Source organism: Hibiscus syriacus, unplaced genomic scaffold, assembly GCF_006381635.1.
Source record: "Hibiscus syriacus cultivar Baekdansim isolate YM2019G1 unplaced genomic scaffold, ASM638163v2 tig00112159_pilon, whole genome shotgun sequence".
Lineage (NCBI taxonomy): Eukaryota > Viridiplantae > Streptophyta > Magnoliopsida > Malvales > Malvaceae > Hibiscus > Hibiscus syriacus.
In genome coordinates this window covers 2,152,115-2,177,466 of record NW_024063263.1, presented here as the reverse complement: position 1 = coordinate 2,177,466, position 25,352 = coordinate 2,152,115, and the positions used below count along the sequence as shown (strand labels likewise).

The following is a 25,352-nucleotide window of genomic DNA, read 5'->3' as shown; positions in this document are numbered from 1 at the left end:
GGTCTCATGCCCATCCCTAGTCAAACGGGATCAAGCAGAACACTTTGTCGGGACTAAGAAAAACAAAACATAAACCAACTAGAAACGTAACTAGTTAATGGAGTTTGCTGTCTTCTTCTTTTATTGTCACTTTAATGTGTTTGGTTTGTAAGAAAATCAAAAGTCTATTATTAATGGCATGAACCCGATTGCACCACGTCTCCTAAACCCTTTAATTAATTAATTAATTTTAATCCGTTGGTGATTAAGTTTAATCAAAGGCCTTAAGTACCTCACTTTTGTAATGAAATCTAGAAGAAGCTTACGTGGTTCATGTCCCATGGACAACTACATGCCCTCAAAAATAAAGAATGAAAGAATATTTATTATTCTAATTATTGTAATTATTGCCCTCTAGGCTTGGTTTGGAATGCGATGATCATTTTATTCGAATTTAATAAAATCTGATGTAACTCAATTTTATAAGGTTAGATTCTTATAAAAGGATCGAATTTGTATTGAATTTTGTAAAAGAAAAGATCGAATGAGATAAATAAATCCTCAACTCATAATGATACTTTAATTTTATTATATATATAATAGAATATATACCAAAATGATTATTTTGATAAATATTAATGTCTAATTTTGACATTATCCCTAAGTTAATAGTATCAATGAATTTGATTGATTGACAACAGAAGTCTAGAATTACAATTTTTCCCACCCCAAATAAAACAATTTCAAAGACAAAGGAACAAAAGTACAAACTAAAGTGATACAAAAACAAATCCTATAATGTTTTTATCTAAGATATTATTCTCATGTTTTCTACAATTTACTTCATATATATATGTGTATATATATATATATCATCTTCCATTTTATCACCAGTTATTGGATTATTGATAGTTCATTTTTCACATGTTAAAGTTGAACTGCTGTTGTAAGAACAAAAAATCATCAGTGTTCAAGAAATTATCTGATGCAGTATCAGCTCCATCTAGCCATGGCTGGAAATCCATGCCATTATTGTAGTAATTAGTAGAAGGACTTATAAAAGATGAGTATCGATGAGAGTAACCAATCTGGCTAGCTTGAAAGTAGTCCGGATTCGGGTTGTCGTTGACCGGGACATTAACGTAATAATCGGACAAATCCGAAACCGGCGAAACTTGAGTCTCCGACGAGGCTGCGGTGCTGGAATTTTCAGTGGTGGAGTAACTTAGGGTTACTCGTTCTCCTCCAAACCCATGAGGCATAACAAATTGTCCCGCGGTGGCGGATGCCGCGGTGTTGGTCGTGGAATTGGCCGCGGAAGCTTGTATTCTTTCGACTAACCTCGGAATCCATTGGTAACGCATAGCGTCCCTGAATTGCTTGCTGTTCACGTCACATTTAAGTTGCTTGGCATGCTTTTGGACACGAGTTCTCCAGTAGTTTTTGATCTCATTGTCGGTTCTTCCGGGCAAGTGTTGAGCAATCTTCGACCATCTGCAATCGATTTAATGAAAATGATAACGTTATCGGTATAGTCACATACTCACAGTCAGAGTAACAAAAATTTTGCGTTCGTCTCTGAGAATTGTCATATGACATGATAGATAAGATTTTGAATTCGAGTTAAAAGATTACCGATTTCCCCACCGAGAGTGAAGTTCGAGAATCATAAGTTGTTCTTCGAGTGTGATGTTTCCGCGTCGAAGGTCCGGACGAAGATAATTTAACCATCTCAATCTGCAGCTTTTTCCGGTCCGTTTGAGACCTGTATGTGTCGTTGGAATTCTATTTAGATACCATAAGCTTTGGTAAAGTTATATACATATGTATGTATGGATGGATGCATGCATGTAGATGTGTATGCATGTATATGTTGGAGAACAAGTGCTAGACATGAGCTGTTGCTTTTTTGCTTGAAAACTTTGATTATTATACGAACATCATGAACCTCACACTCAAAGCCACAAATTCTCTTGCTCTTTTTCCCACATGGAACATGCAGCTTTTACTTTTCCAAGTTGGTAATAATTAATTAGAATTAACTGCAATAAGTCCTCAAACTATCGTTTAGATTCTAAATTAGTCTCTAAACTGCACAACATCCAATTCGAATCCTCATCGTATCTAAACTTTTCATATAATAGGTGCATACGTGTTTACAATCTAATCAGCATGTTGCAAATATATTTCTTGTCAGATTTGAGCCAACATTTAAGCCCCAAAACTAATAGCCAGGGTGAGAGAATGCTTTGATTCAACCCCTAAACCCTAAATGTTAAAATTTTAATATTCTTATAATTTAAATATTTTTTGTATTATCGTTAAATGATCTAATTTTACGCTCCTAAAATTGTATGATTTTGCATCCCCTAAATTTCTAATATACTTCCTAAAGGTTCACAACCCCTAAGATAGAATCATGTGCTCGTTCCTGAATAGGATACTAATCATGCTTTGAGAATTCAATCAAAACACTTTGAAGCTTTGGATCAATTTAAAATTTGAACAATAGTTCGAGGATATCCGATGGAATTAACCCAAACGAAAGAAAGGATAAAATACCAGGGTTTCTTCTCCTTTTTCCTCATCAGAAACTCAAAGGTAAACATGAAGTTGGCAGTTCCGTACTGTTTTAGTGTTTTATGCCATGAAAAACAATCAACTCCATTAAGTCCATAACATGAAGATGAAAAACATGTACATACATACATATGTGTATGTATGTATATATTACCTGCGTCATGAGCAAGAGGATTCCATCGACCTTCACCATGAGTAAGAATGTAATTGACGAGCTTTAAATCTTCTTCAACAGTCCAAGGACCTCTTCTCAGCTCCATCTGATCATCTTCTTGATCACTTTGCACGTTACCCTTTGCTTTAACATCCATTATTTCCCCTTTAATGGAGTCTCTCAGACAATATATATATATATATATATATGTATGAGAAAAATATCCTTGGACATAGAGAAAGGGAAGGAAGAAGATAAGGAGAGATGGCTCAAAGTGGGGGGGGGGGGTTTATAGATGGATATTGGTCTTTGAAAATGGAAGTAGCAAAAGGGGTAGCCCCCAAATAGGAACTTGCTTTGGTTTAACTACACAAATTAACTCATTAATTAATGGACTCAATTGTAATTATCATTGTAGCAAATAGGCCCTTTGAAGCTTGACTTCTTGACTTCTTTTCTTTCCAATTTTCATCAGCCCATGGAAATCGTTTTCTGTTTTTTTTCTTTCTATTTTAATTGTCTAATTCTGAATTTCATCCTTGTATTTTACAAATATTGAAAAGTTATTTCTTATATGTTAATTTATAAGAATTGGATCTTTATACTTTGTGAATATTGAGAAGTTAATCTAATTGTTTATAAATATTTAAACTCAAATTAAAAACGAATCCCAGAGGGCATTATTAGTTTAATAACCTTAAAAATTCATTTTTTGGAACATTTACACAAGATCCAATATTAAATTCGAGAAATTAAATTTATTAGCTATATCAAAATAAACTCGCTTTATGCAAAAAGCAAGTTCCATTAAAAGCCCAACACATTTAAAAAATGCACTTTAATCAAATTTGACAAAAATAATACCATAGGGACTAAAGACATAATTTGATAAATTTTAGTCCCATGAGCTGAAAAGCATAATGGTGGTAGTTTATATAGGCATAGTGGAGTGTTTATGCTATGTTTCTTAGTGACGTGGGATAAATGCTAACATGAATTCTTCTACCTTTTTCTTATGTAATTTTTAGTTTTTTATTTTTACTTAACCCATATATGAACTCAAATTAAATATTTTGATAATTTTTTTTTGACAAATTCTTTCTTAAAATTTTCTTGTATCTTTAATGTTAATAAAAATTAACTTTTAATAAAAATAATTTTATCAAAATATTTAATTTTAGTTCATATATGTTTTAATAAAAAAATGTTTTTTAAATTTATCAAAATATTTAATTTTAGTTAATATATAATTTAATAATAAAATTTAATGGATTAAGTAAAAATAAAAAAAATAAAAAAAAATAAAAATTATATGAGAAAAAAAATAGAATAACTCATGTTACTAACAAACATGACCTAAACACTCCTCTATAACTATATAAATTAACACCGTTAGACCTTTCAACTCATGGAGATAAAGTGTATTAATTTACATTTATAGTTCCTATAGTATTATTTTTATCAAATTTAATTAAAGTGCATATTTTAGATGTGCTTTACATATGGGTTGTCAATGAAACTCGTTTTTTGTAAAAAAAAAAAAAGAAATAAGTTTGTTCTGATAAAATTTTATGATAAATTCAATTTCTCGTTGACCTTGCGTTTTGTATAATGTGAGGTTTTTCTCAAATTTAATATTGGACCTTGCGTTTTGCAGAAAGTGAGGTCCTTTTAAATGTGTTTTGCAAAATGCAAGGTAATCTTACGTGGACAGTTTGAGGGATATTTTTCTAACTAATGGCATCATTCCAAAAAAATGATTTTTTTGGGTTATTAAACTAATAACATCATTCCATAGTATAGGTAGTGGTGGTTATGTTTAGGGATATACACGAGACTCGAATTCGACGAGTTTTGACCGAGTTTAATAGGGTTATTTTTTTTTAATTTGGGTTTGAATTGAGTTTTTTTAAGGGTAAGAACGAGTTTATATTTATAGTGAAAAAACTCTTACCTGACCCGACCCAAGATAATAATATAATTATTTCTTATATATTTAGATATAATTGTGATAATACATTTCTCTCTATATTTGTTTTCAATTAGGTCCTTAATTTACCTAAATTTACTTGATGATGTATAAATAATTTGTAACTAAAAATCAATGAAATGTTGCAATTACATAGGGTTGCTAATTGGTGTAATTAATGATGCTTAGGCGGCTGTGTGGGCATTGCTCTACTACTCCCTCTTTAACTTGCATGCAAGCAACTACCAAACAACCATTCCATGTTCCATCCTATATGCTATTGCTCTTTCTCTTGCCTTCTCCTCCATTCAAACTTCAAATCCCATCTTTAATTATAAGACGACCAACAATTCAAACTTGAAATAAAAAAAAATTAATTCACGTCGTTACTTTGATAGTTTGAAGATAAAGTACATATGACACCATATGTAATAAATTATATTCAAATGATCGTTTTAATCACTGAACATTTAAGAAATATAGAATGATGATGATGATGATGAAAACGAAGAGTGTATAAAGGTCTTGGAGGTTCTAGCCCCTCTCTTGGTTGTGTTGAAAGAAATTTATAGTGGTCCTTAACTGGTAGTGTCAGACATATGGTCGTTATAACTATTTGTAGGTCAACAGACGAAATATATTTCATTTTATATCTTGGATTTCGCTCTGGTAAGAAAAAAATATTGTAAGAAATGAGTGTGTTCAAATTTATAATTTTATTATTATAACAAAAATGATTTCAACTAAATTAATATTCAATCTGATTAAGTAGCATGAGTTGAGCACGAACTAATTTATCTCAGTGATTAAAGGAATCGTTGTTATTACTAGAGGTTACGAGTTCGAGCACCAATAATTATAGCATGATAATTGAGCAATCTTTATCAAATAATTAAAAATATTTAAAATAAATAATATTTTGTAATCACCTTAACTTAATAAAAAAAGGAGCATGAGTTGATACAATACATACACGAAATTAGTAGAGGACCAATCTTGGTTTTCAACGTTTTTACTTCATTAATTGACCATATTTATGGCAACCTTTCCCATATCCAAAGACGCCAAAGCACGTTTAATTGCGGAGTTCTAATGAGATCCGATGTATTAGTGCTGGTATAATAGCATCCGTCATGTCTTGCGCCCTTAATTTATTTAAGGGCTTTTCTCTATTATCGTTTTTTTCTAATCCGTCTTTAAGAAACTTTCAAAATTCGGATTCTACAGTCCAATGTATATTTTAAGATAATGTAAGGTACCTGTCAGACATCATTTCTCCAAATATTATCGATCTAGCACTTTTTTGACATAGTGACACGTTATAACGTGTTTCAGGATACACACCTTGCAGACGTGATTGGAAGGCACGGATCATGAAGCGCGCCATCATGTGGTTCTGTCCGAGCTAGCACCGGGGTGAAAAAGTGTTGATTGTAATACATGCCTTAGCGGGGAATTTGACACGTGGTGAAAGGCGCAAATCATTAATTACCACCTACCCCTTTAATACCGCCCAACTGCAAAAACGATAATTGTTTGAAAGATTGAAAGTCTTATATCTACAAAAATGAATAATTGTTTATTCACCTAATTAAATAAATATTATATGAATTAAAATATAAATTAATACTAAAAAATTTAAAAAATATTCATAATAATTTAAATAACTCAATTTAGTATTGTTACCGTATCGGCAAAATGTCTCGAAATATGATTTCGCCTTTCATTTTACAATCGCAAAAAATAATAAATAAAATAAAATTTGGTCAATTTATTTTTTACTTTTAAACACAATTTACATAAATTTTAGGTATGTTTGGACATCACAATATAATTATATAAAAAATTATTTGTATATATTTACTTGTATATATTTGAAAGCCACAATATAATTACATTTTAAATATTCCTTTCATGATTATATAGGTTTAAGTTCTTAAAAAACCTAAATCCTAAATATATTTTGTAAATATTCAACTAAATATTAAAAAATAAAACTACTAATAAAAATGAAATTACTAGGATTAAAAAAGTGTTATATATAATATTATAAAATCTTAACATGTAGAAATAATAATAATAATAATAATAATAATAATAATAAATTATAAATTAATGTTATAAAAAATAAATGAATAAATTTTAAAGGTAACAGTTGGATTATATATATATTAATTTAAAGGGTAAAGTACACAAATGGACCCTTATTTATAGGACATTACTTTATTTAGTCTTCTGACTATTAAAAGTTACAAAATGATCCCTTACTTACAGGGCATTATTTTGTTGACCAACTATTAAAAGCTAAAAAATTGTAATATGACTTTTTATATGTTTCAAACTCGTCATTTGCATTAAAAATGTGTGGTCGTCTGAGCTGGACGTTAATCTGTTGACCAGACATGCTAAAATCTAATCCCAAAACCGTTTGAATTGTATTTTGTGGATCGACTCTTCTTTGACATTATGTCGTCGAGTTAGTGCTTGAAACATTATACTTTCAAGCCAGTGCTCGAAAGCAACGATGGTGCTAGTAAACATCATTAAAATATAATTTTATCATATCTCAATCAGCAGGTTAACGTCTAGCACAAATAATCATTAATTCTTTATAGAAAATGACAAGTTTGAAATATATGAATAGTTTATAACCCTTTTGTAAGTTCCAATAGTCTAAGAGCTCAACAAAATAATATCATATAGTTGGAGGATCATTTTATAACTTTTAGTAATCAGGGACTCAACAAAGTAGCATACTATAGTCGAGGCCATTTGTATAGTCTACCCTAATTTAAAATTCTTATTATTTTTTGTCAAAAGAAATACTATTGTAATGGGCGTGACTTAGTTTGAACAAAGATAATGAATATATATATATATATATATATATATATATATATATATATATATATATATATATTTTAGTTCTTACTCATATTTAAAGTTTAGATTTATATTAATTATTCTTTACGTTATGATAAATTCTTTTAAAATTTATTAAATAATTAAGTTTTTTCTTATGTTAATAATTATATAACTAAACATAGCATTAATTGTAACATCCTCCATGCCGGGTTAGTGATTAATTTGTAAAGTTTCAGCATTTGGTGATTTAAGTAGAATGATGGAAGAGTTCAATGACTTATTTGAGTTATTTTGTGTAGGATTGAATTATAAAGAAGGAAAATTAGAAGGACAAAATGGTCTTTTTATAGTAATATAATTATTGGGGTTAGTATTATATTAACCACGTGGAAGTATAGGAAATTAAAAACAAGCTTCCAGAGTCATCTTCTTCTTTCTTCTTCTTCATACGTGAGACCCAAGCTAAGGTAAAATTCTCTTGTTAGTGAATTTCTTGATGAATTTATGGTTGATTCATGACCATTAGGCAATAGTTAAGCTTAAAGGAAGTTTAAATTATTTTAAAACCTCAAGATGAGAAGTATATGAAGAATTAAAGAAAGGAAGTAGAAAAGTGAAATCTTAGATTAGAGTTCATAATAAGAATTGGAAGTGAGATTTGACTTGTCATCAAGTTAATTAAGGGATAGGAAGTGTTAGAATAGGAATTTGAACATGTTGCAAAACTAGTATAATTTTTGAAATTACATAGGAATGACTAGATTTGGAGCTAAAGAAGTGATTATGGAATAGAAATAAGTTTAAGTATGTGTATTAAAGTTAGGAGTATTAAAGGAAGTGAAATAGGAAGGTTTGAGCTGAAATAAAGTGATTTTCGAGCTCAAAATGGGATTTCTGGGCTAGGGGGATCGGTACCCATTCAAGGGGAATCGATTCCCCCTCAAACGAATATGAATTTCCAGAATGCTAGGGGGGAATCGATACCCCCAGGGGGGAACCGATTCCCCATAATAAAAAAGAAAAGAAAAGAAAGAAGAGAGACAAAACTATCAATCCCTTAAATTGGTAGGCTATTAGAGGTTAATTTCAAGACTTAGGCATCTGATAATCATCTTGAAAATTTTGCTTATGTAGATATTGAGCCTAATCGAGTTCCGGAACCATCGACAAGTAGGATCAATCGAGGGAAAGACAAAGAAATCTAGGTGAGTGCATATACATAGCATGAATATGTATTTTATTCAGTTCTAGACTTGTGATAAGTCTAGATTCAATATTTTGATACATGATCGTAGTTCATATGATGATATATGACATGAATCCATACCATATGCATTATGGGACATGAATATGAAAGAAAAAGTTATATGAGTTATATGATAAAGGTATGGAAATAATATGTCTACGTGATATAAATTAGATAAATTGTGAAAGCCCATGTTATGTAAATGAGAACTATAGGTATAGTTGGCATGCCAATGATAGAGGGTCTATGTGGTCATTCGGGACATATATGTATTATTTGGAACATGTGTGAGGTCTAGTGAGACACATACTTGATCTTTGGTATATGTATATGATTCTTAAGGAATGATATGTGGTTCTTCGAGACATATATGTATTCTTTGGAACATGTGTGAGGTCTGGTGAGACACATACTTGATCCTTGGTATATGTATATGATTCTTAAGGAATGATATGTGGTCCTTATGGACATTATTACATGGCACTACGGTGCAATTCTACGCGGCATTCCGGTGCAATTCTACGTGGCACTTAGGTGCAACTATATGAGCTGTGGTGACAGCATAGTGCACAACCTCACAATACTCACATACCTTAGGTTCTCTGTATGGTACCATGGGCTAATGAACTTACTAAGGCGAACTTATGAATGTGAATTTGATAAGTATATGTGTAAGAAACATGATTTTGGTTATTGCATTGTTTACATACATCTTATTACTACAACCCATCTCATTTTGGCAATTACTTTATATTTATTGATATTATTATTATATTGCCTCACTAAGTCGATGACTTAGCGTGTGAGTGTTTCACACGTAGGATCCGATAAAGTAGACGATCGAGGTTAAGCAGCTGGATAACATTACTCCTGCAACTATCAGATCAGAAGCAACTTAATCAGTAGGTCATTTTGTTATGAAAATGGATGTTGGCATGTAATTAAAGAGTTAAGTTGTGTATGCTCTGAATATTTTGGTAAAATTATATTACCATATGTATATTATTGTATTTTTCATAATATAAGTTCAAGTATTTTACTATTATTTGTAATGAGTTGTGTTTTAAAAGTCAATGTAATATCTCTTACTAGTATTCGGGTTGGGATACGGGTTGGGGGTGTTACATTTAATGGTATCAAAGCTATGGTTTAGCCGATTCTAGGCATAAACCAGAGTCCATAGAGTCTTTAAATGGAATACATGCCAACAAATAGTGAGAACTTCTGATCTGGTATAGTATGAGTATGTTGTTTTGCTAATAGAACAATGTGTTTATTCTTATTAGATGTCCCGACATAATAGCTCCCGAAGTGAAGCGGGAGAAGATAGGCCTGCTGAAAGCAGTAATTCACCTGCCCTGGCCAGGCAAGGTGAAGAACATGCATCTCAAGGAGTGCCTGTGCAAGATCAAGATATGTTCTTCAGAACGTTAGACGCTATTCTAACGCGTCTTCAACCTCCTGCTCCACCAACTCAAATGATGAATTTAGAAAAAGAGTTGAGAGGTTTAGGAGCTCCCGAATTTAAGGGAGAAACCGAAGAAGGTCCGGTTGTGGCAGATCTTTGGTTAAAAGATTTAAAAATCATGTTGGATGGTCTCCACTGTTCTGAAGTGGAGAAGGTAGATGGAGCTGTCTCGTTGTTGAGGGGTCAGGCGAGAATATGGTGGACGAACGTCACCATGAGGATGCCCAGTGACCAATTGACTTGGTCTTTATTCTTAGATGAATTTAAAAATAAGTACATTGGAGATCAATTTATTCGACAGATGAAGCAGGAGTTTTTGAATTTGAAACAGATGAACCGCTCTGTATATGAGTATGAATGTGAGTTCAACAAGTTGAGTATGTTTGCATCCGAGCTTGTGCCTACTGAAAAAGTGGCTTGTGAATGGTTTGTGGAGGGTTTACGCCTTAGATTGAAAGAGATGCTCATAGTATTGAATTTGTCCTCGTTCCAAGAGGTGATCAATCGTGCCAAGGCTCTTGAAAGAGCTCAGAATGAGAGATTCGTGGATTTTAGAGTTTAGACATCAAAGAGAATGGGTGCTTCTTCTAGCTCAGTACCATCAAAAAGGGGAAGAGACTCGGGATTTCGATCACAAGCTAGATCAGAATCAGTTGCATCGTCTGCTAGGGGAGCAAGTCAGGTAAGACCTAGACAGATGCAGTCAGTGTGATCTGGTGCTGGGAGATCTACTCTGAGTCAAGCGAGACAGTGTCAGCACTGTGGGAAAAACCATTATGGGGCTTGTCAGATGGCAGCTGAGACTTATTTTCGATGTGGAGATGCCGAACATTTTATCCGGGATTGTCTATTGAGGGTTGGTGAGCCTGCACCATCTGAAAGAGTTGGTTCTTCCTCACAAAGAAGACGAGAAAGAGGCAGAGGAAGGAACCCGTCTGAATTCTCTGCTCAACCTGAAGTTCGATCAACTGCACGGGTGTACAATCTAAAGACAAGTGAAGACCGTGATGACCCTGATATTATAGCAGGTACTTTTCAGTTGTATGATAAATTAGTTTTGGTACTGATTGATCCGGGTACTAATTATTCTTATATTACAAGTAAGTTAGTAAAGGAATTGAGGATTCCCTTAGAAGCTACGAGTAATGAGATTATAGTAACAACTCCGTTAGGCCATAGTGCTCGGGTGAATAAAGTCTGTAAGGGGTGTCCCATAAAGGTTCAGGGAATTGAATTCCTTGCTAATCTGATGGAATTACCCTTTGACGAGTTTGAAGTGATTCTAGGGATGGATTGGTTGTTCCGTTACTATGGAGATGTTAATTGCAGATTGAAAAATGTAACCCTGAAAAGTCCAGGAGGAACAAAGATAAGTGTGAGCAGTGAAAAGTTTAATCCCTTAGCAAATGTAATGTCAGTAATGTCATCTAAGAAGCTATTGCTACAAGGATGTCAAGGATTTCTTACAAATGTGATATATTTAAGAACTATAGAGAAAGGGCTAGAGGAGATTCCAATAGTTCAAGAATTCCCTAAAGTTTTCCCAGCTGAGTTGCCAGGATTACCTCCAGATAGAGAGGTAGAATTTCAAATTGAAGTAATGCCAGGAACCGCTCCAATTGTAATGGCACCTTATCGGATGGCTCCGAAAGAATTGCAAGAGTTAAAGAATCAATTGCAAGAGTTGTTAGGAAAAGGATTTATTCGACCAAGTGTGTCACCTTGGGGAGCTCCGGTGTTATTTGTTAAGAAGAATGATGGATCAATGCGTCTCTGTATTGATTATCGACAGCTTAATAAGGTGACCATCAAGAACAAGTATCCCCTTCTGCGCATTGATGACTTGTTTGATCAACTAAAAGGAGCTTTGGTATTTTTGAAGATCGATCTACGTTCGGGTTATCATCAATTGAAGATTCAGGAGAAAGATATTCCGAAGACGGCTTTCAGAACGAGATATGGTCATTATGAATTCATCGTAATGCCATTCGGAGTAACGAATGCACCAGTTGCTTTCATGGATCTCATGAACAGGATTTTTCAGCCCTATTTGGACCAGTTTTTTGTTGTCTTTATTGATGACATACTGGTTTACTCAAAATCCATTGAAGAGCACAGCGCACATCTGAGGCTAGTTTTGCAAATTCTCAGGGATAAAAATCTCTATGCGAAATTGTCCAAATGTGAATTTTGGCTAAACAAAGTAATGTTCTTGGGGCATGTGATCTCGACAGTTGGGATTAGAGTAGACCCTCAGAAGGTTAAAGCTATAATGGACTGGGAAGTTCCAAAGAATGTATCTGAAGTTCAGAGTTTCCTTGGACTTGCCGGTTATTATCGAAGATTCGTTAAGAATTTTTTCGATGATAGTGCTGCCTTTAACAAAGATGATGAGAAAGAATGTACCGTTTGTTTGGACTTCTGAATGTCAAGAAAGTTTTAAAGCTTTAAAGAGAATTCTGACGGAAACTCCGATATTGGTTCAACCGGAATCTGGCAAGAATTTTGTAGTATACAGTGACGTATCCCATAACGGGTTGGGGTGTGTATTAATGCAAGAAGGGAAGGTGGTAGCGTATGCATCGAGACAGTTGAAACCACATGAAAAGAATTACCCCACTCATGATTTAGAAATGGTTACTGTAGTATTCGCTCTCAGGATTTGGCGTCATTATCTTTATGGGGAGCGTTGTTACTTATATACGAATCATAAGAGCCTGAAGTACCTGATGACTCAAAAAGAGTTGAATTTGAGGCAACATAGATGGGTAGAGTCCTTAAAAGATTATGATGTGATAATTGACTATCATCCCGGAAAGGCTAACGTGGTAGCATATGCTTTGAGTATAAAGACGTTTACAGCTTTACAAGCTATGGATGCAAGATTATCTTTAACGGGAGATGGTGGTCTTTGTGTAGAGTTAACCCTTAAACCAGCATGGTTGGAACGAATAGGAGAATTGCAAAGTAAAGATGAAACGTGTTTGAAAATAATTGAGCAAGTAAAGAGCAAAGAGATTAAAGACTTTGAGATTAAGTCAGATGGAAATCTATATTGTAAAGGAAGAATTGTAATACCCGACAATGATGACTTGAAGAAAGAAATATTAACAGAGGCTCATTGCAGTCTGTTAACGATGCAGCCGGGTGGAACCAAGATGTATATGGATTTGAAGGATCGATTTTGGTGGTCATTGATGAAACGAAGCATCACCGAATTTGTGTCTAAGTGTTTGATATGTCAACAAGTCAAAGCTGAGCATCAAGTTCCGTCAGGATTATTGCAACCGCTTTTCATTCCTCAATGGAAATGGGAAAATGTTATAATGGATTTTTTTTCGGGGTTACCCTTGACTCCGAACAAAAGAGAATCAATCTGGGTAATTGTTGATCGATTAACTAAGTCAGCGCATTTTCTTCCGGTTAGAATGGATTTCTCTATGGAAAAGTATGCAGAGCTGTATATTAGAGAAGTTATTAGATTGCATGGAGTGCCTGTTTCCATAGTCTCTGATCGAGACCCTCGATTCACTTCTAGATTCTGGAAATCTTTGCATTGAGCGTTGGGGACTCGTTTAAACTTTAGTACGGCTTTTCATCCTCAGACTGATGGGCAATCAGAGAGAACTATTCAGATATTGGAAGATATATTGAGAGCATGCGTAATGGAATTCAAAGGATCATGGGAAAAGTATTTACCGTTGGTAGAGTTCGCTTACAACAATAGTTATCAGTCTAGTATAAAGATGGCCCCATATGAAGCATTATATGGAAGAAAATGTCGTACTCCATTAAATTGGTATGAACTCAAAGATCGAAGTGTTATTGGTCCGGATTTAATTCAAGATGTAGAACAGAAAGTTCGAGAAATTCAGCATAACCTCAAAGTGGCCTCTGATCGGCAAAAGTCCTATTCTGATCTTAAAAGAAAGGAGATTGAATTTGAAGTTGGGGATAAAGTGTTTTTAAATGTATCTCCATGGAAGACTGTGTCGAGGTTTAGTCGGAAAGGAAAGTTAAGTCCCCGGTTTATTAGACCATATGAGATGTAAAAAGAGTGGGACTCGTAGCATATCGATTGACTTTACCACCAGAAATGGAAAAGATTCACAATGTATTTCATGTCTCAATGCTTCGAAGATATCGATCGGATCCCTCCCATATCGTAAACCCAGAAGTAATCAAGGTACAACCGGATTTGACTTATGAGGAAGAACCGATTCAAATTTTAGCTCATGAGGTTAAGCAATTGAGGAACAAGACTATCCCATTGGTTAAAGTTTTATGGAAGAATCACAAAGTAGAGGAAGCAACATGGGAGCGTGAGGAGGATATGAGGAATCAGTATCCCCATCTCTTTTCTTATTGAAAATTCGAGGACGAATTTTCTTAAGGGAGGGAGATTTGTAACATCCTCCATGCCGGGTTAGTGATTAATTTGTAAAGTTTCAGCATTTGGTGATTTAAGTAGAATGATGGAAGAGTTCAATGACTTATTTGAGTTATTTTGTGTAGGATTGAATTATAAAGAAGGAAGATTAGAAGGACAAAATGGTTTTTTTATAGCAATATAATTATTGGGGTTAGTATTATATTAACCACGTGGAAGTATAGGAAATTAAAAACAAGCTTCCAGAGTCATATTCTTCTTTATTCTTCTTCATACGTGAGACCCAAGCTAAGGTAAGATTCTCTTGTTAGTGAATTTCTTGATGAATTTATGGTTGATTCATGACCATTAGGAAATAGTTAAGCTTAAAGGAAGTTTAAATTATTTTAAAACCTCAATATGAGAAGTATATGAAGAATTAAATAAAGGAAGTAGAAAAGTGAAATCTTAGATTAGAGTTCATAATAAGAATTGGAAGTGAGATTTGACTTGTCATCAAGTTAATTAAGGGATAGGAAGTGTTAGAATAGGAATTTGAACATGTTGTAAAACTAGTATAATTTTTGCAATTACATAGGAATGACTAATTTGGAGTTAAAGAAGTGATTATGGAATAGAAATAAGTTTAAGTATGTGTATTAAAGTTAGGAGTATTAAAGGAAGTGAAATAGGAAGGTTTGAGCTGAAATAAGGTGATTTTCGAGCTCAAAATGGGATTTCTGGGCTAGGGGAATCGGTACCCATTCAAGGGAAATCGATTCCCCCTCAAACGAATATGAATTTCCAGAATGCTAGGGGGGAATCGATACCCCCAGGGGGGAAACGATTCCCCATAATAAAAGAAAAGAAAAGAAAGAAGAGAGACTAAACTATCAATCCCTTAAATTGGTAGGCTATTAGAGGTTAATTTCAAGACTTAGGCATCTGATAATCATCTTGAAAATTTTGCTTATGTAGATATTGAGCCTAATCGAGTTCTGGAACCATCGACAAGTAGGATCAATCGAGGGAAAGAAAAAGAAATCTAGGTGAGTGCATATGCATAGCATGAATATGTATTTTATTCAGTTCTAGACTTGTGATAAGTCTAGATTCAATATTTTGATACATGATCGTAGTTCATATGATGATATATGACATGAATCCATACCATATGCATTATGGGACATGAATATGAAAGAAAAAGTTATATGAGTTATATGATAAAGGTATGGAAATAATATGTCTACGTGATATAAATTAGATAAATTGTGAAAGCTCATGTTATGTAAATGAGAACTATAGGTATAGTTGGCATGCCAAGGGTAGAGGGTCTATGTGGTCCTTCGGGACATATATGTATTCTTTGGAATATGTGTGAGGTCTGGTGAGACACATACTTGATCCTTGGTATATGTATATGATTCTTAAGGAATGATATGTGGTCCTTCGGGACATATATTTATTCTTTGGAACATGTGTGAGGTCTGGTGAGACACATACTTGATCCTTGGTATATGTATATGATTCTTAAGGAATGATATGTGGTCCTTATGGACATTATTACATGGCACTACGGTGCAATTCTACGCGGCACTCGTGTACAATTCTACGTGGCACTTAGGTGCAATTATATGAGCTGTGGTGACAGCATAGTGCACAACCTCACAATACTCACATACCTTAGGTTCTCTGTATGGTACCATGGGCTAATGAACTTACTAAGGCGAACTTATGAATGTGAATTTGATAAGTATATGTGTAAGAAACATGGTTTTGGTTATTGCATTGTTTACATACATCTTATTACTGCAACCCATCTCATTTTGGCAATTACTTTATATTTATTGATATTATTATTATATTGCCTCACTAAGTCGATGACTTAGCGTGTGAGTGTTTCACACGTAGGATCCGATAAAGTAGACGATCGAGGTTAAACAGCTGGACAACATTACTCCTGCAACTATCAGATCAGAAGCAACTTAATCAGTAGGTCATTTTGTTATGAAAATGGATGTTGGCATGTAATTAAAGAGTTAAGTTGTGTATGCTCTGAATATTTTGGTAAACTTATATTACCATATGTATATTATTGTATTTTTCGTAATATAAGTTCAAGTATTTTACTATTATTTGTAATGAGTTGTGTTTTAAAAGTCAATGTAATATCTCTGACTAGTATTCGGGTTGGGATATGGGTTGGGGGTGTTACATTAATGATGTTAACAATTAAACTTGAGTTTTAAAATTCAAAAAGCAAATGACCTAAATTCATGAAAAAAAGTAAAAAGATTAAATTCTAAATGTTCAAAGAGTATAAGGACTTAAAACATAATTTAATCTTCTTAACAAATAGTTTTAAGTAACTGGTAACTGAGTTGCTGTAAAACTCAGTTAGAAACTATATATAAATATAGATTTTGATGGATTAGGAATAAGTATTAAAATTACATAAATATTATTTAATATAATTATTATTTTAAAATTTGTTAATTTTAATTTAATTTTTCATAATTCTTTAAAAATAATATAATTATTTTCATCTTGAGTAAATATAATATTCAATAAGTATACCCAAAATGGTATAATTTGTAAATATGTTAAGGGTTACTAAAAATATAATTTAAACTAAAATATCATATATACAATTACACAAAATTAAAATTCAAACACCACATTACACAATTAAGTGACAAATAAATAAGTCATGAATTATCCTCTTATAAATCTTATTATTATTTTTAATTAAAGTGGGAAATTTTAAATTATAAAGTATTATAAAAAGAGTAGAGTTGGGTTGATTAATTAGTGGACTACTTACGCATTTTAATCAAAAGAAAAGTACACCATTAGCTAGACACTCGCATATAGGGATGGTTATGAGACACGAAAATGACAGGTTCCGTCCCGACCTGATCACGTTAGATTTAAAAAAATTAGGTTCGAGTTGGGTTTTTTTAAAGTTATGTTTGGGTTGGGTCGAATTCGGGTTTAGGGTGAAAAATACCCGATCTGAACCTGACTCGAAAAAATTATAATTTTACCTTACATATTAGAGATAACTACAATAATACCACTCTATATATTATTTTCTTTCAATTAAATCCCTATTTTTATTCAATAAAAATAATATTTTTAATAAATATATTATTTCGGGCCGGGTTCGAATTTTATCTAAAAAAATTGGTTTTCGGGTCAGGTTTAAGTCGAATGGAGGATTTAAAATTTTCAAGTTAGAATGGGCGAATTGAAAATCCAACCCGACCCATGTCCATCTCTACTTGCATATGTGTAGTGAACTTATTACTTAATTGTTAAAAAATAACTAATTAAGTATATCGTAGATGGTTCTAATGAATTTTGATTTGACTCGACATTAAATGGTCAAGATTTGTTTCTTTCTTTTAAATCAGATTTGGATTAAATCGAGTTTTGTGAAGTATGATGTCTGATCAGGTTCAAACTTAGGGCGAAAAATCATTGATATGATCTAACCTATCTCGAGATAGTCTTATACATTTAGAGACAATTGCTATAATATTTCTTATTCTCTATATTTTTCAAATAGGTCCCTATTTAAAGCACTTAAAAAAACCCTAGAAGAATGGATAAGGAATTAGAAATAGTGAAAAGGGTTTAGCATTGCTTTTAAACTTAATTTAATTCTTCAATTAATTACCCTGGAGGGGAAAAAGTACAACAAAAGTAACAACTGTACACGTGTTCTCCATTCCATCCCACCTAATTAATTCTTTCTTATGGGATTTAAACTCTTTTTTTTTAATTCTAATCCATCAAATCCCCCATTACCATATCTTACACAGCAAAAGACACTTAACCTTAGAAAATTAGGGTAAATCATGTGTTTAGTACCTAAATTATCAGATTTGGTTGTTTTAGTACCTAAATTATCAGATTTGGTTGTTTTAGTACCTAAATTATCAGATTTGGTTGTTTTAGCAATTTATTCAAAAATTAACATTAAGTTTTGAGGGATATATCGTCAAGGTTTAAATCTCGATTTAGTCATACTTTTTTACGTCATCAATTAATTTAAATAGTTTATACTATTAATTATTTCAATTAAAAATTATTAAAATATTTTCCTTCTCAAAAAAAATTAATTCCATCCTACACACTAAAATAAAGTCCATAACCTTCTAATAACTTTAACGAAGTATTTTTTCCCCAAAAAATATGTTAATATTTTAATTAAAAGGCTAAAGAATGTAAATGGTCCCCCGACAATAGGATACTACTTTATTAAGTCCCTTGACTATTAAAAATTATAAAATGGTCATTCGACTATAAAATGTTGTTTTGTTGAGTCTCACGACTATTAAAAGTTACAAAATAGTCATCAGACTACTCATTATATTCCAAACTCGTCCTTTTTTGCTAAAAAATGAATGATATTCTAAGTTGAACGTTAACTTGTTGACCGTGATATGATAACATTTGATCCCAAAATCTCAAACGACTATCATATCTCATTTATCATGTTAACATCCGGCTTAGACAATCGCCAATTTTTAATAGAAAAGGATGAGTTTGAAACATTATGAATAGTCAATTTCCATTTGGTAACTTCTAATAGTCGAGGGACTCAACAAAGCAACAATCCATAGTCGAAGGATCATTTTATAATTTTTAATAGTCGAGGGACTTAATAAAATAATACCCTATAGTCGGGAGACCATTTATATTCTTTACCCTAATTAAAATTTTAACGATATTAACTTTTGAATTAACTAAAGATATTATAATTTTTAAAAAAAAAACAAGTTAAAATAAATGAAATGTTGACTTGGAAAGATATTAAGTCATTATTGGTAACCTTTTATTTTATTGAGAAAAATATGATTTGGTGTTGCTGCAATTGTTGCTATCGAGTTCAAGTTCTGAAAGGAGTATAATTGTTCTTAAGTCCCTTTAAAGGTCATAAAACTATAAGTTAGTACGCAGTGGCGAATCTATAAATATTTTTCAGGATGAGCACATATGTATTAATAATAAAAAAAATTGTATGAGGTGAGCACAAATAAAATTTAAGAATGAACACCTTCAGTATAATAAACAACTAACATAAAAAAATTCAGATTTCAGGGTAAGCACGTGCCTACCCTGGACTTTACATACATCCGACACCGTTAGAACGTGATAAAATTATATTCTACTTCATTAAAATGGTGAAATTATGATTTAGTCCTTTAAAATGATAAAAGTTATAAGTTGATACATTAAGTTATATTTTCACTCATAAAAATTTATAATTCAATTTTCCCAATATTTGAATGGAAAAAGAAGAGAAATTCACCATGTTAGCGATAAATACAAATTCGTAGAGTACATGTAGATTTAGGGATGATAATGGGTCGAATCAGATTGAATTTTTGATCGACCCTAATTCAATCCGAGTATTATACCTCTAATCGATCCGACCAACCTAAGTTTATGGAGATACAATCGGATCCAAAATTCATCCCGACTTTTAGAATTAAATATTAAAACTCACATCCAACTACACAAATATATATTTTTTTCATTTTTATTCTGAAAAATAAAGAGTTAATTTGAAGAAAAATATGGATAAAGAGATATTATATCATTTATCTCTAAGAATATATATATATATATATTTATAGGGTAATTATATTATTATCTTATACTCAAACATGACCCATCGAACTCGAGTTTTATAATAAAAATCTAAATCCTATGAGGTAAGATCAAATCAAAATTTATCAAATTCATATAGAAATTATCATCTCTATCCGTTCGTATACCCGAGGTTGTACTCTATCACAAATCTCTATTTTTCTTCAAAAAAAAAAATTCATTTAATGAATCATACTATAAACTTTTCGAACCAAATCGAATAAAATTCATATCACAAATCTCTAAAATAAATCCATAGAACAAGCTACAAAATTCGGATCTCAAGAACCTACAGCATCAATGAATTCAATTATAGTGGATGGTCGAAAGTTTGAAATCATTAAACATAATTACCGACCGAAGTCAAAAAAATATGTTCCAAAATCTCAAACTTAAAACAACCTTTTTCCTTGCAAGATGAACTACTTATATTGACAGCCGATAAGTGGGAAATTAAGTGAAATATATAAATATTAAAAATATTTTATTTGGTATTTAGGATTAATAGAAGAAATTAGAAACATTGAGAGTCAGGGTTTCAAATCGCAGTCGCGTTTTCGGTCATTTCGGGTTTACCGTGGTTGTGGCCGTCGTGGACGCTATTAGGCGCTATTGTGAGTGTAGCGTGTAATTCGGACGGCGGCGAAATCGCTATATTTCACGGACGATGTCACGTTTTTAAACCGTGATTTGAAACCATGAGAGCGACAACAATGTCATCCATTGTTTTTCTTGGTCTTATGTTCAAAAAGCCAACAGACCCGGGTTTTCTGGACGGTGGTGTTCGTTCATTGACCATAATAATACACCAATCAATCAATCTCCCCCGTTGTTAATCACCATTAACTATGTTAATTCACTAATTATTTGTTGACGGTTCACCCTTTTGATTTAGATAAAAAATCGTATTATATAAAGGAGGAGAAACGTGACGTGTTGAGCTTAACACAGAAGAGAAAAGCCTCCATTTTGTATGAGTGATTTGTTTAATGACTCTACGGGTTTAGATCATGACAGTTATATGTTTGTCGTCTAGACACATGCTTCTAATCGTCATATGAACTGTCGGATGAACATGTCCGATTCTAGGTCGAGTTAATGCCAATGCAAACGATGTCATACGAGAGCCAGACCAGACGGTTATACGTTTGTCGGAGGTGTCTTGCACGGCCACACTGGTCGACGTGTGCGTCGTTTGGTTCTCACGCAATACCGGTTGTTGTTGGGTAATGTAAGGACTTATACAACAATTTTAAAAGTATAGAATTAAAATGCAATTTGCTTTGTTATATAAGAACGTATACAGTAATTTTATGGGTAAACTACATCAATGGTTACTAAAATTTGGGTAAGTGTTCGTTTTCATCACTGATGTTTGAAAAGTCACAAATCAGTGACTAACGTTATCGTTTGTTACAAAATGGTCACTCGATGTTAACAAACATGACAGAAAGCACATCTGGACCATTTAAAGCTTACTTGTCGAAAAACAAGTGTAGAACATCAAGATCAAGAACATGAAAATGTAGTGAAAGAAACCCAACAAGAAACAACATTAAAAAAATATTTTTTTATTAGAATTTCACTTGAATTTGGAAAATCACCCATTGAAGAAAATGAATTCTCCATTGAAGACCTGCTACAACAAGAAGCTGAAGCCAAAGAGGAAGAATGAGAAGATGAAACTGAAGCCGAAAATAAAAAAACCAGACGCTGTTGTTGCAGAGGTGATAAGTACGATAATATATACGAGTTAGTATTCACTTACGACGAATAAAATTCATTTTCTATTGTTAATCTCAGTCTTTCATTTTTCTCGTCTAATGACTTTGAAAAAGTGTAAAACTAAAAGAAATTTACAAACATTTACTTCTTCGATGTGAGAAAGGATGAAGTTGACGTCCAGTAATGGAGTATATCCATATTTATATAATTATAATTAGGGATTGTTTGTGGATCGGATATAATATATTTTTACTTCGTCATATAATTTAATATAAATTTAAAGGAGGTTTATCTGATGTGAAATTTGAGTTGATTTTTCTAATAAGAATTTACACTCGTATCGAACTCACTCACTTGACCTAATATACATATTTATATATATAATTTTTATTTTTATTAGATAAAATAAGTATCAATTTGAAAAAAATACAGATGGGGCGTAATATATATTTTTTGTGAAAAAAACCTAAATCTAAACATACGCACCTATACAAACTATGTTGCTCAAACTTGAGTCACCAAGGAAAGCAAAAATCTTTCCAACCACTTAGACCACTCCAAGGTTCTATCTTTTAATATATAAATGTTAATTATGATATTATTTTCGAAATATTTTTTATCCTAAAACCAAATCCGAGCCAACCTAACCAAGGATGGACCAAAGGGAGGTAAGTGGGTAGTCACCCCCTAAAATTTTAAAACTACCATATATTTTATATTTCTTTCTAAGTTTAAGGGTCACATTTGTCCCTGTAGTAGATCTATTGCCCCTATCGCATTTTCACATCGATTTAACCTTCAAAGTTGTTTAATTGTATCATTCTATACCTACCCCTAGCTTAAAACCCTAAAATATGGATTTAGGGTTTAGATTTTATGAATTATGGTTTAGGGTTTAATGTTTATAATTTAGGGTTTTAAGTTAGGGATATGGTATAGAATGATGCAATTGAGCAACTTCAATGGCAAAATTGACATGAAAATACGATACGGGTGAAAGTGATAAATGGTGTCTACTATAGGGGCAAAAGTTACCCTTATGCCTTCTTTTTATGTAATTGTTTTACTGAAAATCTATTTTCGTCCCTTAAAATTTTATAAGTTAAATTTAGATTTTCAACCTCTAAAATAAAATCTTAAACTTTTCCCTGCTTAATCTCATCTTTCAAAAAATTCGATTCGACCCTACTAGAATTTGAATTTCCAAAATAAATCAAAGTAGATCAAAATCTATAAAATTTGGATCAAATGTACATGCTTACAAAACGAATATAAGATTGTGATGTTAAAGGTTTGGATGCAATTTTCTTCTTTTTATTCAAAGTGAGATGAGTTTATATATATATATATATATATATATATATATATATATATTTAAGCCAGATTCAATGTCCCTAATCATTTGTCTTTGATCAAACAGAAGTTCCACGTTCGAGAAGGTCATGCATGCAATTTGCTTTTCCCTTTTTGTCTACATTTTTCTATAATTTAATGACTTAAATTTACATAGTCAACAATTTCCAATGATTAATTTATATATATATTTTTGAATTAATCATTGGTATCCGATATATTGATTGACTAATCTAAATCGGGTATTGTAGAGGCGAGGGCGACTCTCAACCCAATTTGCTCCATTCGCAAACGACAGGATTCGAAACCCTAACCTTGTTTAAGGGACCTAATGCCTCATCTCACTAGACGAACTGGTTGTTGATATATTTAATCACCTTTTAGTAAGATAGAAATACAAGCAAACCGTGTCTACATTTGCAGTTCCAATATGGTCTATTCTGCTTCCGTCCCCTATTCTATTCATCCATTTGAAATTTAGTCCCACTATTACTTTTATATTAAACATAATTAAAATTAATTGACAACAACATCAAAAGACTTTAATTTCTTTCATGTGCTGAATACTACATACGTGGAATGTCAAATAAGTAAATAAAATCGGAATTTGAGAGTCTAAGGTTTTCGATTTTGAATATCGAGTTATAAGGTTATTCGACATTTTTTCAGAGAACTAGAACGAAAAAGTAAATTGAAATTGGTCACGGAAACATACATATTTTTTTTTCTAAAGTCATGTAATTCAGTTTAACAGAAGTCTTTGAATTGTGTTATGAATTGGGATTCAATTGTTAAATCGAAATAATATAGGGTCTAAATTCACGAGGTAGAGAGATTAAATTTTAAGTGTGAGGAGAGAATAGGGACTTGAAGTATAGTTAGACCTTTAGAAATTAAAGAAAGCAACTGAACTTTCAACTCGGCAGTACATTAAGGTCAGCATCATTATTATTTTTATTATGTTGTATTAAATTTATTAAATCCCACAGTCAAAGTTGCATTTGGGTCATATTTAAATTAAGCCTTAATGGTCATAGGGCCCTCAAATTTTTGAAATAAATAAATGCAGTCCCTTAATTTATTTGCATATAATGTGTTCTTTAAATTAAAAATAATAATTTAGAACTCATCAAGTGACCTCAATGGTTGAGGGGAGTGTTATTCTCTTTAGAGATTTTGAGTTCGAGTAGTTACGTCTGTAAACTGTGTGCATTGACGTAGAAAAAAATTCTAAACATATACTACCTTATAATCGCCCAGATTATTCAAAACAAGGAAAAAATTAATTTGGTTTTTTGATTAACGAAAAGTAACGTTGATTATTTGGTACTGATATTGTGGTTCACGATGTTGACATTAGGGGTGTAAACGAGCCGAGTCGAGCTCGAGTATTGCTGAGCTCGTCTCGATTCGAAAACTCTGAAATAGAGCTCGATTCGACTCGAAAACTCGCGAGCTTAAAATTTTCAAGCTCGACTCGAACTCGAAATCCTAAACTGAAGCTCGTGAGCAGCTCGAAAAGGCTCGAAATGAAAAAAAAATTCTTAAACTTAACTCGATTAAAGCTTCAAACTCAAACTCGAACATGAACCATAAATACATAAAAATCTTACTGTATTTTTAAAAAAAAATCAATACATAAATATTAATATTATTAATAATTTATTTTCTAAAAAAAATAAAATCTTAATATATTATATTTTCGAGTTGCTCACGAGCTTTTCGAGTCGAATATCGAGTAGCTCGTTTCGGATCGTTAAGAACTCGAGTCGAGCTCGAATCGAATCCATTCGATCCGAGTATTTATCGAGCCTTAATCGAGTCGATCTCGCATAGCTCGCGATCTGTCTCGTCTCACTTACAACCCTAGTTGACATAGTAATCTATTTTAAGATAAAAATGCCCACTTTGACCCTTATTCTTTTTGGGAGGATTTTGGCCATCAATATTTTATTTTAGGGTAAAAGACCTTTATTTTAAAGC

The 25,352-nt window shown here is 32.3% G+C and overlaps 1 protein-coding gene across 1 annotated transcript; it reads right to left on the bottom strand.

Annotated features, from left to right (window-relative positions):
- Positions 1-884: 884 nt before the first annotated feature.
- LOC120175046 (transcription factor MYB108-like) lies at positions 885-2,962 on the bottom strand. The gene is made up of 3 exons (XM_039181755.1): positions 2,714-2,962; positions 1,615-1,744; positions 885-1,473 (listed from the first exon to the last, which is right to left on the bottom strand). The coding sequence occupies exons 1-3, from the start codon at positions 2,868-2,870 to the stop codon at positions 900-902; spliced, it is 861 nt and encodes a 286-aa protein (XP_039037686.1). The 5' UTR covers positions 2,871-2,962; the 3' UTR covers positions 885-899.
- Between the last annotated feature and the right edge of the window lie 22,390 nt (positions 2,963-25,352).